Raw genomic sequence first — 15503 nt, forward strand, 5'->3', positions numbered from 1 at the left:
TCTCCTCTACTTAAATCTCTAACGTCCTCGTTAGAGCCCACTTTGTGGGGTAATGTCTCTGAGCCCACACGGAGTTACTGAGTCGGCTTTGATACCATATGTAACGACCTAAGGAAAAATGCTAGCCACATCTGCGCTATACCTCAAAAGGACTAGTCACAATTGAGGCTTCTTGCAGTTGTTATTAAAGTCTAGTTCAACCTAATAAATACCCGATGTGATGCTCCAATATGATTGATTGTGTGATGTGTGTGGGTGTGTGATGAGTCCCACATTGGGTATTTATTAGGTTGAATTGGACTTTATTAACAACTGCAAAGAGCCTCAATTGTGACTAGTCTTTTTGAGATATAGCGCAGATGTGGCTAGCGCTTTTTCTTAGGTTGTTACATATGTGTGACAGTCATTGTCCCACACCCCATGGTACATTTGGGTAAGCTCATGGGTACCACTAGCTCGAACTGGAGCTCGGAGACCCCCATTGTTTTGGGTATCAGAATCAATTCATAGTCAAACTATCCATAATCATATATATGAAATCATAATTTCTAACAAAAATATATCTTATTCAAATGCATATACATATAATCATATATTCAATATTTCAATACATTTGTGATATTTCTATATTCCTTACTTTAAATCAATATAGCTAAAAAAAACAATTAAATAAAATAAATCTTATATTTAATGCTCACATATATTTGTGGAAATTCTTTATTCTTTACGTTGAATCAGTACAGCTAAAAACAATTAATGAAAACACATCATATATTCAGTAACCAGATATATTTGTAATAATTCTTTACTTGAAATTAGTGATACAATAGAAATAAAATTGTAACAATTATAAACAAATTTTTAGTAGTTAAAAATACATTAATATAAGCAAAATAAAACCCAATTAGGATAAGGTTACTTACCTCCAAAAGCTATTCCAAAAGAAACTTTTTCTTAACAAATCCTCTAAAATCCTTAGATATCACCTAAAACAATTTTCAAATATTTTTACTTAATAATTAAATAATTTAAGAAGAACTTATAATGGTACCCGACCAGATAGAGAGACTCCTAAAAATATCTCATAACTATCCACTGTTATCTCACACCAAAAAAATCCACCTATTCATATCATATATTTTCTTTACTTTCTACTAAAAATAGTTTCCTAGGGATATAGACTATAGAATACCTATAAAGTCAAAAACCAATTTATAATAAAAAACACCACTTGAACACAATTACATTTACACCTTTCCTTCTTTTTCTTTTTTTTCTTTTTCTTTGCCACCTGCCTCCATTATCATCTCAAAATCTCATGCCACTTGCCAACTCCAAGTACAGTTAGGCACATGGCCTTACGAGGAAAAACAACCTTTTTTTTTCCCATCAAATCCACTACTTTGGCACTGTTCCTGAAAGAAAGGCTGCGCAAAACACCTAACATTTTAAGAAAATATGTGGCTTCTCTCTACGCTTAACACACGAAAGTATAGAAAGAGATTAAGTTACTGGACAGAGAAAAATCTATAGTAACAGCGTCTAGTTTACCAAAAAATGAATCCAAACTTTTCTTTGTTTGCATCATTAAAACTCTCAAGTAATTAAATAGTTTCACTATTGGCCAAAACACCCACATAAGAAAATATTCTAATAACACATAAAATCTAAATTTGACAAAAGAACAAGATTTCTTAAGCTCTTACCTCAAGGACGTAGTCAATCATTTTCTACTTCAGTCCTTTGGGTAGTCTCCTCTCTCAAAATATCTCTCCATATATGTTGACCTTTAATAAGCTTATATATAGTTAGGGTTTCAACCTTATTTTCTAAAAACTCCTTTATAATTAGAAATTATAAAATTGGCCCCACAAAGAAAATTACTTAAATACCCCTCCTTTTAAATCTTTTTTTTTTCGGGCATTACAATCAAATTGTGATGCCCCAATTTGATTGATTGTGTGATGTGTGTGGGTGTGTGATAAGTCTCACATCGGGTATTTACTGAGTTGAACTAGGCTTTATTAACAACTGCAAGGAGTCTTAATCGTGACTAGTCCTTTTGAGGTATAGCGCAGATGTGGCTAGCGCTTTTCCTTGGGTCGTTACATATGGTATCAGAGCCGGCCCGGTAATCCCGCGTGGGATCGAATACACTATCCCACAAAGTGGGCCTTAACGAGGACGTTAGAGATTTAAGTGTGGGAGATTGTGATGCCCCAATTTGATTGATTGTGTGATGTGTGTAGGTGTGTGATGAGTCCCACATCAGGTATTTACTGGGTTGAACTGAGCTTTATTAACAGCGCAGATGTGGCTAGCGCTTTTCCTTGGGTCGTTACATATGGTATCAGAGCCGGCCCGGTAATCCCGCGTGGGATCGAATACACTATCCCACAAAGTGGGCCTTAACGAGGACGTTAGAGATTTAAGTGTGGGAGATTGTGATGCCCCAATTTGATTGATTGTGTGATGTGTGTGGGTGTGTGATGAGTCCCACATCAGGTATTTACTGGGTTGAACTGAGCTTTATTAACAACTGTAGGGAGCCTCAATTGTGACTAGTCCTTTTAAGGTATAGTACAGATGTAACTAGAGCTTTTCCTTGTGTCATTATAGTGACCAGTCACTACTAAAATGCCAGTTAAAAAATCTAGCTCTGGAATCATGGATGAGGCCCCTGAACTTGATATGGTTATGTATGGGAAAAAAAATCATCAAGGAAAATTTTAAATTCCAATTTAAACATTGAAAATTAGTATTCTAATTTCTAAGATAGCTTAAACACTTTTAAACTCATATCCTTACTTATTCCTTCTTCTTCTTTTTTAATAAAATATTCTTATTAATTTATATAATATCTAAGAGTTTAAGCGTAATTGTTACTATCCTATTTTTGAGTCACATCAACGTAACACTTCAATTAATTTTGGTTCATTCAGTTCATTTTGGATCATTTCTATCCATTTGCTTCTCCTTAGTCTATTTGGTCCACTTCAGTACATTTGATCCACTTCAGTGATGATTTGGGAGGAGATCGAGGGCGAGGTTTGTGTAAAAAGATGAAATGCTTTATTGACAACTATATTACATTCTTAGCGTAATGTTGGTAAGTTCTTGATAAAAGATGAATCATTTATGAGAAATACTTGAAACAAATTTTAACCACACATTATATTATTTACAAAATATCTCTCATTATATAGTAATTGAATGTAAAATGCATCATATATTTCCTTTAAAAAATACTTACAAAATTTATACACTTTCAAATTACAAATTTAGATAGCTTAATTTAGAAAATATAAATATTATATCAACTATATTTTGCTAGAAAATAATATCGGTATAAAAAGAGTTTGGGACAAACACACATAAATCTCAAATACTATTTTCATTTTTCTCTAAATAAAAAAATAAATGGTCAATTTTTTTCTGAGCATCGCACATGTCTACAACTAGTTCCTTAATAGCCTGTGACTTTTTTTTTTTTTTTCCCCTTTTTTGTGAGCAAAATAGCCTGTGACTTAGTCGACAATATTCTTACTTAAAACTGCTTTAAGGTCAATTCTATATGCAAAAGGTGTAGGCTCACTGATCACTATCCCATGACATTGGCTTCTCAACTCTTCAACTACCATATAAAACTGAATTTCTTCTCTAGAATTCAACTGGTAGTGAACGTCATTGTTATATGCACAATGATTGAATCAATAATGAGAAAAGAAAAAGATCATGGACGGCAATAGAATTAGCTCGCTCGTGATCTCTTTTTTCCTATAACATATGCTTGAAATGACCTATTGAGCTCATGGCTTTGGTAACAGCAATCATTTTTAGAATTATATAGGGAGATGCGATTCACTGAATTTCCATGAATGTGATAAGAAGTTCAACGAAAATACATATTGTGGACGACAATGGACACGGTCCCAACTGACATTGCCTACTGGGCCAGGACTCATCAGCACTGAATATTACGATACAAAGTTGCCAGGCAAGTCACGGTCCAAAATATACATTAATGTGGACCCTGATTCTCAGCCAGCAGACACATATATATATTATACAAAATCTTGCCTCTAAATGATTCATAAACCTTCAACTACTATTAAAAAACATGATCAATATCAATATATTATTATAAAAAATACATATATACTTGTGCCAATGCTTCTTCAGTTCTTCTTGTTCTTTACTTTTGTTGTTTTGGTTTTCTTTAAATCTTGCATGCTTCGGCATGTAATAAGTGGGTTCTGTTCACGAACATGATTTGAATGTTTAGAAGAACTCCATGCTGTTTAATAGTTGATCACCAAATAATTTGTTTTCTCTTTATTTTATTGTTATTATTATTATTATTATTTGGATTGCAGGCTTCATGTGATGTGATTTAGATATATTATTCCCTCGTTGAAAACATTGTAAACTTCATAATAGTCTGCCCGTGACAGACAAGGGTCCAATCCATCTGAGTAATGTGCCTACACTATTCAACCATCAGCTTATATAGTATCAAAAGCTAATAATATTTAATGTAACCTTGATAGAATATCTATGTAATCTTTGTAGAAAATCTAGCTTACGGCCCAGAATCTAGAGATAAGCTTATGAATTTTTCAGGAAAAGGATGACAAGAAAAGAAAGAGACATCGATAATAAGATGAGTAAGTTTGTGACTAATACACCAAATACAGCACTTAACACTCCCCCCTTCCTCACAGATACAGAAGATTTTTAATAAAATAATGGTTTTCACCTTTCCGTATAGAGAGAGAGAGAGAGAGAGAGAGAGAGAGAAAGAAAGAAAGACTCTAAAAGAATATTAGTGAATTTCCAAAATAATAAGTTTATTGTTAAACCTATTATTATAGGTTTAACTTGGAGACCCAACTCAGCTCTTCTATTCTCCAGTGGGTCTTTACAAGGATAATAATGGGCCAATTTCCCCCTTGTTAGTGTTATTTGTGAGATTTGTAAGCATGGGTGTGAGAGTACTTGAATTCAGTTTGTAAGGTTTGATTATGAATGGTTATAATCCTTATATAGTTGATAGGGTATTTGGATTTTGGTCATTGTTGCTTGTAGATACAGGATTTCTTATACATGTAAATGCACTTCTGCTAATCCCAAATCTCACATCTTACCTGAATCACAGTTTTTTTCTTTTCTTTTATTGGAGTAAGAATCACATAATATGATTAGAAAGCAAAAAAACAAAATGGCTTAACAGAGGGAGCTATCCATGGCGTGGACTTTTGTTTCTGCTTCAGGCCAAGTCCCTTTCTAAGCGACCGGACACGGCACAAGATTTGGCCTCTATCATATATGAAATAACCACACGTTGAGAATAATCACTTGGCATTGTAGATTTTGATAAGTATGAGTGAAAGAAAGTACTATTGTTGAAATACTTCGATTCAAGTGAAGCTAATTCCTAACTTTTCTTACTTCTGAGATAAAATTGAGCATTAACAAAATAATATTTTATTTTGGAAAATTACAAATTCACGAGCAACCCTCTGGTAAATTATTTTATTAGAGCAAAAGGTTAAATAAATATAAAAGAGAGATCAAATAGTCCAAAACTCCAAATCATATGAAATATGATGGGAATTTGTCCTGGCAAGTCAACATGTTCTCTGTAGTGCAAGTGGGCGTGCACGGTTGTCAAGGCATCTATCTATAAGTAGGAAGAAGAATAGAAACAACTTTGCGCTTTAATACTTCCAAAATAGTTTCATAGAAAATTGAAACAAATACTACAAAAAGGTTTTTGAGATTGTTACACATATATTCATCCAAACAGGAGGAGATGATGATAAATCTAACAGCACAAAAAATTTCACAATTCTTTTCAAAATTGTCGTGACATGTTGTGATTCATGGTAATAAAAGTCGTGCCATTATGAGACCAGGCTAGAGGGGGAGTATTCCAATTACAACTTACTGTATCATATTGTTGTAAAAAAGGTTGTAACAACTTTTTGAGTCCCTAACATCACCCATACAGTGAACCACAAAGGCGCAAACACACCCATCAAAAAAAGAAAATAGTATACCTTTCAAAATAAAAATATAATTACTAACATGCAAATCATCGTCATAACTTGGCTAAACATTCTAGACATGTTAGCAATTTATTGGTGTAGATGAAATGAAAAATGTTCATCCACACCTCAATTTTGTAACTCTGGTTGTTGGCTGAATTTTTTTAATAATATTTTCTATCTTCTTCTCATTAAAAAAAAAAAAAGTGTACTTAAATAATAACAATTTACTTTTAAAGTGTCTATGATATTTAAATTTGATATTCTAAGCCCGTGGTTAGTTGTTCGTGTATATTAAATAATCCTTTGGTGAGAAAACAAATGAAATAAATATAGTGAGAAAGTGATAGTTCACTGTTCACCTAGCATTGCTTCAACCAGGATGGTTTGCATTCACGCCTAAACAAGAAGATCCAACACAATTAATATATCATATTTTTTAATATAGCTAAATTAATCCATGCAAAGCTTCTAGTAAGCCAAAAACTATAAATAATCACAGTTACTGTTTTCCCAAATAATTGCAAGCATAATCATCAGGAAACATAGAGAAGAACCAAAGTGATATGATAAGAGAGCAAGCATGTGAACATAAGCACAAGAATGTTTGTTTTCTTTCTCCTCTTTCCCTTGCTTAAGAAGCAACGGTCCGTTTTTGTCTGAAGCCTAGAGAGGCTAGGGGCCACTGAAGTTTTCAAATTTGGCTTCAAGCACAAAAGCAGTCACGGGAAATTGTTACAGACCCTCCACAACTCTTCGACACTAATAAATCTCTTTCCTCCTCTTAAGCACCACAGACACTACACCTTCCTCAAGGAATCAGTATGTCTAGTAATTCCATAATTCCTATGTCTTATCCTTCTTTTTCTTCTTCTTCTTCTTCAAACTCTATGGTTTTATCCAATGATTATGAGAGGCCAGACCTCAAATCGATAAGGGTAATTGTTGTTTCAATCAATAAGTACATTACTGAACTCTTAGCAAATGCTGACACTAGGAGTTCTCTAAAACTGAGATGCACCTCAAAGCTAAAATATCAAAAGCAGGAATTCTTTGAATTCTCTGAGCAATCAGTGCTGGCAAATTTTTACTGGGGCATTGACAGCATTGAAACTGCAATTCAAACAAAATTGCAGGAAGAGAGAGACGAGAGGCTGAGGAACTCAGAGCGAATGCTTCAAGTCCCAGCGTTGCTTGATGAGCAAGAAATCACGGCTGGAATTCCAAACCATTACTTGGCGTGTTGCTCCTACTTTTACCTCTCAGCAGTAAAGAACCTCCAAAAGGATGAGTGGCAGGCTGCACTGCATTTTATCCAAGCACTATTGGTGTCTCCAAAACTTATTGGAACAGAATTTGCACCAGACCTTTGTGAAAGTCTTTTTCCTTCATGTAATATGCATGAAAAAAAGAATACAATTGGAAGGAGAAGAAGCTTGGGATCTATACATCTCGTGGAGTCCATAGAGGGTGATTATAATGGAGCAATGAGGCAGATGGCAAGGAGATACAAAGACTGGTTAATCTATTATCAGGTCATGTTAATTGGAGAGATTCCTTTGTGGCACTGTGGTAGCAGAGATAGTTCATCCCCTGACAATGAGTCGCAATATTTTTCGTAAGTTCTTCCTTTGTGCTTATCAATCATTGAAACATTCACATGAAAAGACCAGATACAAATCATAACTGCAATTGGAAATTTGAAAGTTTAACCTTGTATTTAAAAATGAAAATTTGAAATATTGTAAGCATGGAAAGGAGAGAGATTAAGCAGAGAATTATAAATTGTTTCATTGAACATGGGCCTCAAAGCTCAATTGGCATTCCATAAGGTCTCATAATGATTCACTATTCATGAGCAGGCATACAATATCCACCAGAACTGAATCTTCAAATTCAATTGAGCATGGAAACAGCTTGCAGAATTATTATAATGTAAGCCTTAACTTACTTTTCCTTCACCATCACCATGCATTTTGTCTGACTCTTTTTCAAGTATTTGCAAGCAGAATTTCACATATGTTCTCTGCAGATGCTCAATATTATGTTAACCTTCAGAATTAGATATACCTTCACACTTAACTTACATTATGTGTAACTTGCATTGACTAAATATTGTGTTGTTCATTTAATTTGTATGATATGAAACTGAATATAGTATGAGAAGGTGCACCCACTTGATCCTCAAGACGTAATGTATGAAATGGAAAAGAAGCCTAAGGCATCCAATGAAGTTCCAGAATTTGAAGATCATAGGAAAGCCAGCAGTAGATGTTTGGATCAACTTTCAAAATTTAAAGTTCACAGTGGAGAGCTTAAAAGAAGTTCAAGTATCAGACGCCTACAGGATATGCTGGAGTCTCAGTCAGATACACAATCTTCAGTAGATTCATGCTACAATGATTCTGTGTATGACAGTGACATGGTAATTGTTCAAAAAAACATTGCAATATTGCCACGGATTTTGTTGTTTTGAATATAACTACAATAAGCATTCCTCTTTCTTGTATTATGGTTGCTTAATGCTCACTCATCTCTCTATGAATCAGGCAGATATGGATGATACTAAATGCTCAATGAGAACTCCAATAAATGCAGAGGATCCACAGAAAGAAATCTGTGATCAGTTTAGTGCGCAATCACAATATATTACTTTTCTCTTGATAGCTAAACCTACTATTGACAACCAGATATCAGAATATTAATTATTTTGTTAAATTTATTGCACTGACTTGCACAGGAAGCTGCAGGCTCCTTGCTCCACATCAGACCCAGAGCTTGGAGTAATATCTTTGCCACATGCCCCCCAGAATCCAATGCCAACCAATGAATCCATCAACAAATTACGTTTAACCACTTTGCAAGATAGAAATGAAAAATCAAATACTCTTTGGAATTTCCATCTAGAGAATGAATCAACACAGAAATTCGAGCTCTTTGATCATATATCATCTTGTACATCTCTTCAGAAAAGTAGGACCACCCTGATGGATCACCAAGGAAGTGCAGCAAGAAATAAACAGAACTCTAGTAGCCAGAAAAACTTTAATAAAGTTTGTTTACATTCTGGAAAGGATTCCACAAGTGAAATATTGGGGATAATTGAAAAGACAATTTCAAAGCTGTGCTTCTCAGGAGGATTTGGAAAAAGTGATGAAGACTATGCAGTAGAAGTTACAAAAATTTACGAGATGTTGAACAACAAAACAGGAGTAAAATATGCTATGTTGAAGGATGTAATTCTGGATCAACTGCTTGCAGCTATTTCAATATCCAAAGAGGAAAGAGTAGTTAGAGCATCAGTAACTATATTAACAACAATCATTTCAGCAAACAAATCAGTTATAGACGACATCAAGAAAAAAGGTTTAAGGTTGCGTGATTTGGCAAGTGCTCTGAAGCAAAATGTGCATGAAGCTGCAATTCTAATCTATCTAATAAATCCATCTCCTGCAGAAATTAAGACTTTAGAAATCTTACCAGCACTTGTGGAGGTTGTGTGCAATTCAGGCGGTGATAAGGGTAGGATGGCATCACTTCTGCTGACACCTCCTGGAGCATCACTGATGATTATTGAAGTATTAGTAACTGCATATGACTACGCCACAAATAACATGCACTTGGCTGCTATCAACTCTCCCCGTGTTCTTTGCAGGCTCCTAGGTGTAGCAAGAATTAATAATCAGGATGAGTTTATCTCTTTGGCCACTATACTTGTAAAGTGCATGAAATTTGATGGGCAATGCAGAAAATATATATTGAAATTTACTCCTGTGGCTCCATTTATTTGTCTTCTACAAAGTGATGAGAAACGGGCTAAGTTCATAGCACTAGAGTTCTTTCATGAGATCCTTCGCATACCAAGGTAGGAAAATTTCCTTCAAATTCATTATTTTTACATGTTATTTGGTTTTTAAATATAATTTTTAGAGAGCTATGCAGTTGATGTTTGCCTAAAAAGTTAGGTATGGTAACAATGGAAACACACACTCAAATCTTATCTTCTAAATTTCAGAAAAAACTGAAAATTAGTCCATAGATGAGACATGGACATCAATTAACCTCCTCATATGGATTTATTAGAGCATTATTCTGTCAATGAAATGAGAGGTGAATCAACTTACATGCATGTCATAGAGAACCTTGCATCCCATCCATTTGCAAGGATTAGCTCATAGAGTTCTTTAGTCTAGTCTTTTCACAATCCCAGTTATGAAGGTCTTCTAACATCCATTTCTCAATTTTTCAGGTCATCAGCCATAATCTTATTGCAGAAAATACAAAAAGAAGGAAGCATCAATATCATGCACAAACTAATGAATTGTATCCAACAATTGCAACCTGATTACCAAATTTTGGCAGCAAATTTACTGCTTCAATTGGACACACTGGTATAGCTTCTATTTCCAAAGGCACAGTAGAACTAGACCCAAATTTAGAACAAGGCTGTCAATGATTGAATATAATATAGTATTCTCTTCTGCATTTTTAGTTGTTTACAGACCAAGTCAGGATCCATGGGCACAGATATTGCAATTCTTGTAGAACTGTAGCCAACTATAACATCTATGAGGTCATCATTCCTACACTCTATATTAAACTGGTTTTCTATATACAAAAAGTTTTTAAATTGAAGACCAAAAATTGGCACCATAAGAAAGCTTAGTTAGAATTACTTATAAGTGCTATAGCTTACCCCTTTTTTTCACTGCAGTGTCTCCATAGGTGATTCATACGTTTAAAACCAATAATAAACAAGCAAATTAGGTAGATGATGAAGATGATAAAATGTTTCTTCCTCCATGTTTATGCAATTGAATATGAGGCTTGAATTTTTATATATAGTGCTAATAAATTACCACATATCCCAAAAGTTTAAGTTGATAAATACTACAAATTTCTCTAAGATGCATTCAGAGGAATGATTATTTCAAGACAGGTAATGAGATTCCATTGTTGAGGAATCTTAATTCACTACAGATGCAGGAATCTTAATTCACCATAGATGCTCAACTTAGGACCAAATATGTTAGGAATTCTCAACAAAGGGAACTTACAAATCAAAACTATACCAACTTTATCAGTATGACTATTAACTTTTTCAAGAAACTCATTGTACCTGTCCTTGCATGCAAACAGATATGATAGGCTGCATGATTAAGATCTGATGGATAAATTCGACTTAGGCAATAGAACTTCAAGGTTGTATAACCTTGTGGTGTAAGCATGGTTAGTTAGTTGCTTCATATCATTCTTAGTTGCTTACTATCAAGTAAGCATTTTATATCATGCAAATCAATTTTATCTCTAAGCCTCAGAAAAAGCTTTAATTAACATAGTTAGGCTATTAATATGTGCAGGGTAATTCACATGGCCAAACTGTGTTCAGAGAAGAGGCTATGCAGGTCCTTCTGAAGTATCTAGCACCTGAAGAAAGTTCTGGTATGCAGCATTTATCTGCATTCATCCTGTCAAATCTTGGTGGAACATATGCTTGGACAGGGGAACCATATACCATAGCATGGTTGGTAAAAAAGGCCGGTTTAACCTCTCCATATCATCGGAATATGATAAGAAATTTTAACTGGTTGGATAAAAGCCTACAGGTGAGATATAAGAAAAAATCTATTGGTTTTTTATGGTAATAAAGGTACTGACAAAGAAAATTTCATGGATTGCAGGATACTTCCACAGACCCTTGGTGCAGCAAGGTTGCTAGAGGCATCATTAATATTGGGAATCCTATCTTCCATGCATTAGAGAAGGGACTAAAGAGCAAAATAAGAAGGGTGTCTAAGGCTTGTCTAACAGCCATTGCATGGCTTGGATGTGAAATAACAAAGTGCTCAAATAGTATAAGATATTCTGCATGTGAGATCTTACTAAGTGAAATTGAGCAATTTTTGCATCCTGGATCAGAGCTTGAAGACAGGCTTCTAGCATGTCTTTGCATCTATAACTATGCTTCTGGCAAAGGTAATGCCTTTAATGTAAACATCTCTATGTAATAACCATTTTGCAGTATCACAAAGCACAAAATATTTAAGATTCATCTCTGTTACATATGCAAATGATCATTGACATGAATGAATACTGAATCAGCAGTTAGGACGATTCATGAAATTTTATGTTGGGTTTATGCAAAAAAATCTACACCATTTGTCTTCATAGCACCTTCTTTGAGAATTATAGAGAGAATTATTCTCCACATTACGTGAGAAGTACATTTTGCTTATCACCAGAGGAACAGCCCAATCATTCTGTTAGATTCTGTATAGCATATACATCATATGCTATGGAAGCCAAAATGGAATAAATTTATCCCCAATGTCCAAATACCCTGAATGAAAAAATTATGTCGAAATACTGTCTTGAACTAAGCTTTTAACTTTATAGATGTTGGATTATCTCCAATAGTCGGCTTCAAGTACACATGCCCCTTAAGAGATTAATTGACTAGGTACCCCCTGCAAGCAGGCTAGTCGTACATATTTATATGACATGATACAGATGGATTATATACAACTAACCCTTGTCCCATCTCCTCTGCAGAAGTGTGAGTAAGATAAAGGTAAAGAATGCAATTTTTCCCATGCAAACTTAAAAGGTTTTTTCCTTGTGTAGGGATGCAAAAACTAATTCATTTCTCAGAAGGAGTAAGAGAATCACTAAGACGCCTTTCAAGTATAACCTGGATGGCAGAGGAATTACATCAAGTAGCAGACTATTACCTGCCAAACAAATCAGTGAGTACTCCAGCACAGTCCAAGTTGCAGAATTAACCCAATAGCTTACTATGTGGTCTCCTTTTCCCTCTTCTTGTTATCTTCTAACTCAGAAGCAACCTAACAATGAATCTCTCATTTCAAAATCAAAATTTTCCAGATATGTTGCCTTTAAAAGAAAAGGAATCAGACACATTTCAGCCGACAATTTATAGCATTAAATAATATTATTTGTAAAAGCATTATAGATGTTCTCAAAGCATGTATAATAAAGTGAATAGATATCATCAGGCAGATGCAACTAAGAGAGCATACATTGCTAATTAACTAAACAAGGCTAATTTGTGTTTGCCATTTCGAATGACTAGCATAAGAAGCGCCCTATCATAATATGCCCTAGTATATTTTTCAACCACAGCATGCCTAATATTTACCATCAGTAATGGATGTTGATTCACTGACTTGCCAAAATCATCACATTTGCAAGAGCAGCGTATTTCTTGTGTTCACACACAAATCCTGGAGGCAGGTCTCAAATGCAGTGGAGCTGTATGTGCCCTCATCTACTACAAGGGACTGCTTTACAGTGGATACTCAGATGGTTCGATCAAGGTAAGGAATATGTTACATATTAAAATATGAAGGTCATTGCCTATTTTATGGTACAGCAGTACACAGAAAACATAAAGTGTGGAAAATCAAAATGAAAGAAATATTATGTGTGACAGAAAATGTAAATGAAAATATCTATAATGCTGAATAGGTGTGGGACATCAGGGGGCAATCAGCCATACTTGTATGGGATATGAAGGAGCACGAGAAGGCAGTTACATGTTTTGCACTTTCTGAGGAAGGAGATAGCCTTTTAAGTGGTTCCATCGATAAAACCATTAGGGTACGGTAAAGTTCTGTTGTAGTGACCACTTTCTTCATCTGGATGATCATTAAAAATGCACCTTCCTTCTGCAGGTTTGGCAAATGCTCCACCAGAAACTGGAGTGCATTGAAGTAATAGCAATCAAGGAACCAATTCAACACTTAGATGCATATGGAAATATGATTATTGTAGTTACCAATAGCCATGAGTTGAAGGTAACAAAAACGATAACTGTAGTATTAGTAGTAATAGAGATGATAAATGTGATGAAGGTAATTCTTTGCAATGCATCTTGCACTTTATATTCAGGACACACTTGAGTGCACAGAAAACACACACAGTGAAGCTCAAAGTTCAATATAATGAAGTTATTTGAGGAGAAAATCAAAACTGCAAAACTTTCAAATACCTTTCAGATGGGGGAAAATAACAGAAAAAAAAAATCCCATGCCAAATCAGTTTCATGATGATGATTTAGCTAAATAGAGTTTTTCTTTCTCCAGGTATGTGATGCATCAAGAACGATCAAAAATGTTTGCAAGAGCAAGAAGATGAAGTGCGTGAGGGTGGTTCAGGAGAAGATTTACGTGGGCTGCACAAACTCAAGCATAAAGGTTAGTTCAAGAGTCATGTTTGTTAGAAATTCATGCACCAACTGAAACAAATGATATATCACTCTTTTCAGGAGTTTTCTATAACAAACAACCGGGAGCAAGAAATCAAAGTACCAGCAAAGAGTTGGAAGAAGCCAAAAAGGCCTATAAATTCAATTGTCACATATAAAGATTGGCTTTATGTTGCAAGTGTAAATGTTGAAGGTTCAAAATTAAAGGTAAGAACTAAGAACTATAATCATATATCATATACCATGGAAGATCCTTTCGCTGAATGGTAAAATGATGTAGGAATGGAAAAGAAAAAGCAAACCCCAAATGTCAATAGCAACTGGTAAAGGAGGCAATGTGCTGGCAATGGGAGTAGTGGAAGACTTCATATACCTACACTGCAACTCATCAGCTAACAACATTCAGGTACTTGATCTAATCTCTCAAAAGCAACACTCAATTAACAGGTTAAGAATATTAGGTGTGGTTTCCATGTGGTATGACCCATGGCATGATCTTTTAATGCACAGAGAACAATGTCTATTCCTATGCTGAATGAATGAATGCAACATTTCTCTCACATGTATGTGGGATACATAACACATCAATCCCACATACGTGTACCATTATTTCAAGTATACTGAATATTTGACAAAAATTGTGCTATTAAAAAAATTGTGAATACATAACTAATAAGAAATGAAGTTTTTTATAAATAATTCAAACGGCTACTAATATCTCAATGAATTCTGACATACTTTTTTGCAACAAAGATATGGTTGAGAGGGGCGCAGCATAATGTGGGGAGGATTTCAGCTGGCAGCAGGATAACAAGCCTCCTCACTGCCAATGACATTCTACTATGTGGTACGGAGTCCGGCCTAATCAAGGTGGGTACATTCAACTCATCTAGCTTCAAGTTACTAAACAATTATTTTGTTTAAATCAATGATGATTTTCACCCTAACCTTCCAATTCCCGATATCTATAGGGCTGGATCCCCTTGTAGCACAAGATTTTTAACAACAAAATTTCAGTACCATCATCAACAGCCAAAGCATTTATGCTTCATAAAAAAGGGTTTGCTTGATTTACTCACATTACAATGTAATAAGCTAAAGTTTAAAATGTATATCTTAGAGAGGAATTGAACTATCGTATCATTGATTCCTGTCATTTGTATAGTGCGCATACCATTCCAAGAAGAATATAAAAAGGTATAGTGCGTTTGCTATAAAGATAAAGA

At 34.7% G+C, this 15503-nt stretch overlaps 1 protein-coding gene across 4 annotated transcripts; it reads left to right on the forward strand.

The window, feature by feature from the left end:
• The first annotated feature begins 6741 nt into the window (after positions 1–6741).
• LOC142625930 (putative E3 ubiquitin-protein ligase LIN-1) lies at positions 6742–15503 on the forward strand. Of its 4 annotated transcripts, none has more exons than XR_012842426.1 (18): positions 6742–7668; positions 7913–7985; positions 8209–8475; positions 8600–8676; positions 8791–9915; positions 10300–10441; positions 10543–10623; positions 11411–11656; positions 11732–12026; positions 12675–12796; positions 13263–13387; positions 13539–13670; positions 13745–13867; positions 14156–14266; positions 14338–14484; positions 14558–14683; positions 15031–15147; positions 15249–15503. XR_012842426.1 is itself a non-coding variant. In XM_075799686.1 (18 exons), the coding sequence occupies exons 1-18, from the start codon at positions 6875–6877 to the stop codon at positions 15264–15266; spliced, it is 4116 nt and encodes a 1371-aa protein (XP_075655801.1). In that variant the 5' UTR covers positions 6745–6874; the 3' UTR covers positions 15267–15503. The 4 variants fall into 4 exon arrangements, 3 of the variants coding, with proteins under 3 accessions (XP_075655801.1, XP_075655802.1, XP_075655803.1); XM_075799686.1 differs by having other exon boundaries at positions 6745–7668; positions 13268–13387; XM_075799687.1 differs by having other exon boundaries at positions 6745–7668; positions 8218–8475; positions 13268–13387.

The sequence above is a fragment of the Castanea sativa genome, chromosome 2 (genome assembly GCF_040712315.1).
Source record: "Castanea sativa cultivar Marrone di Chiusa Pesio chromosome 2, ASM4071231v1".
NCBI lineage: Eukaryota > Viridiplantae > Streptophyta > Magnoliopsida > Fagales > Fagaceae > Castanea > Castanea sativa.

Bases quoted from the DNA above. Each gene is read 5' to 3' on its own strand.
- LOC142625930 (XM_075799686.1), top strand. From the start codon at position 6,875: ATGTCTAGTAATTCCATAATTCCTATGTCTTATCCTTCTTTTTCTTCT. The intron at 10,442-10,542 runs GTATAGCTTCTA...CTGCATTTTTAG, and splicing joins TGCTTCAATTGGACACACTG to TTGTTTACAGACCAAGTCAG. The intron at 14,267-14,337 runs GTTAGTTCAAGA...CACTCTTTTCAG, and splicing joins GCACAAACTCAAGCATAAAG to GAGTTTTCTATAACAAACAA.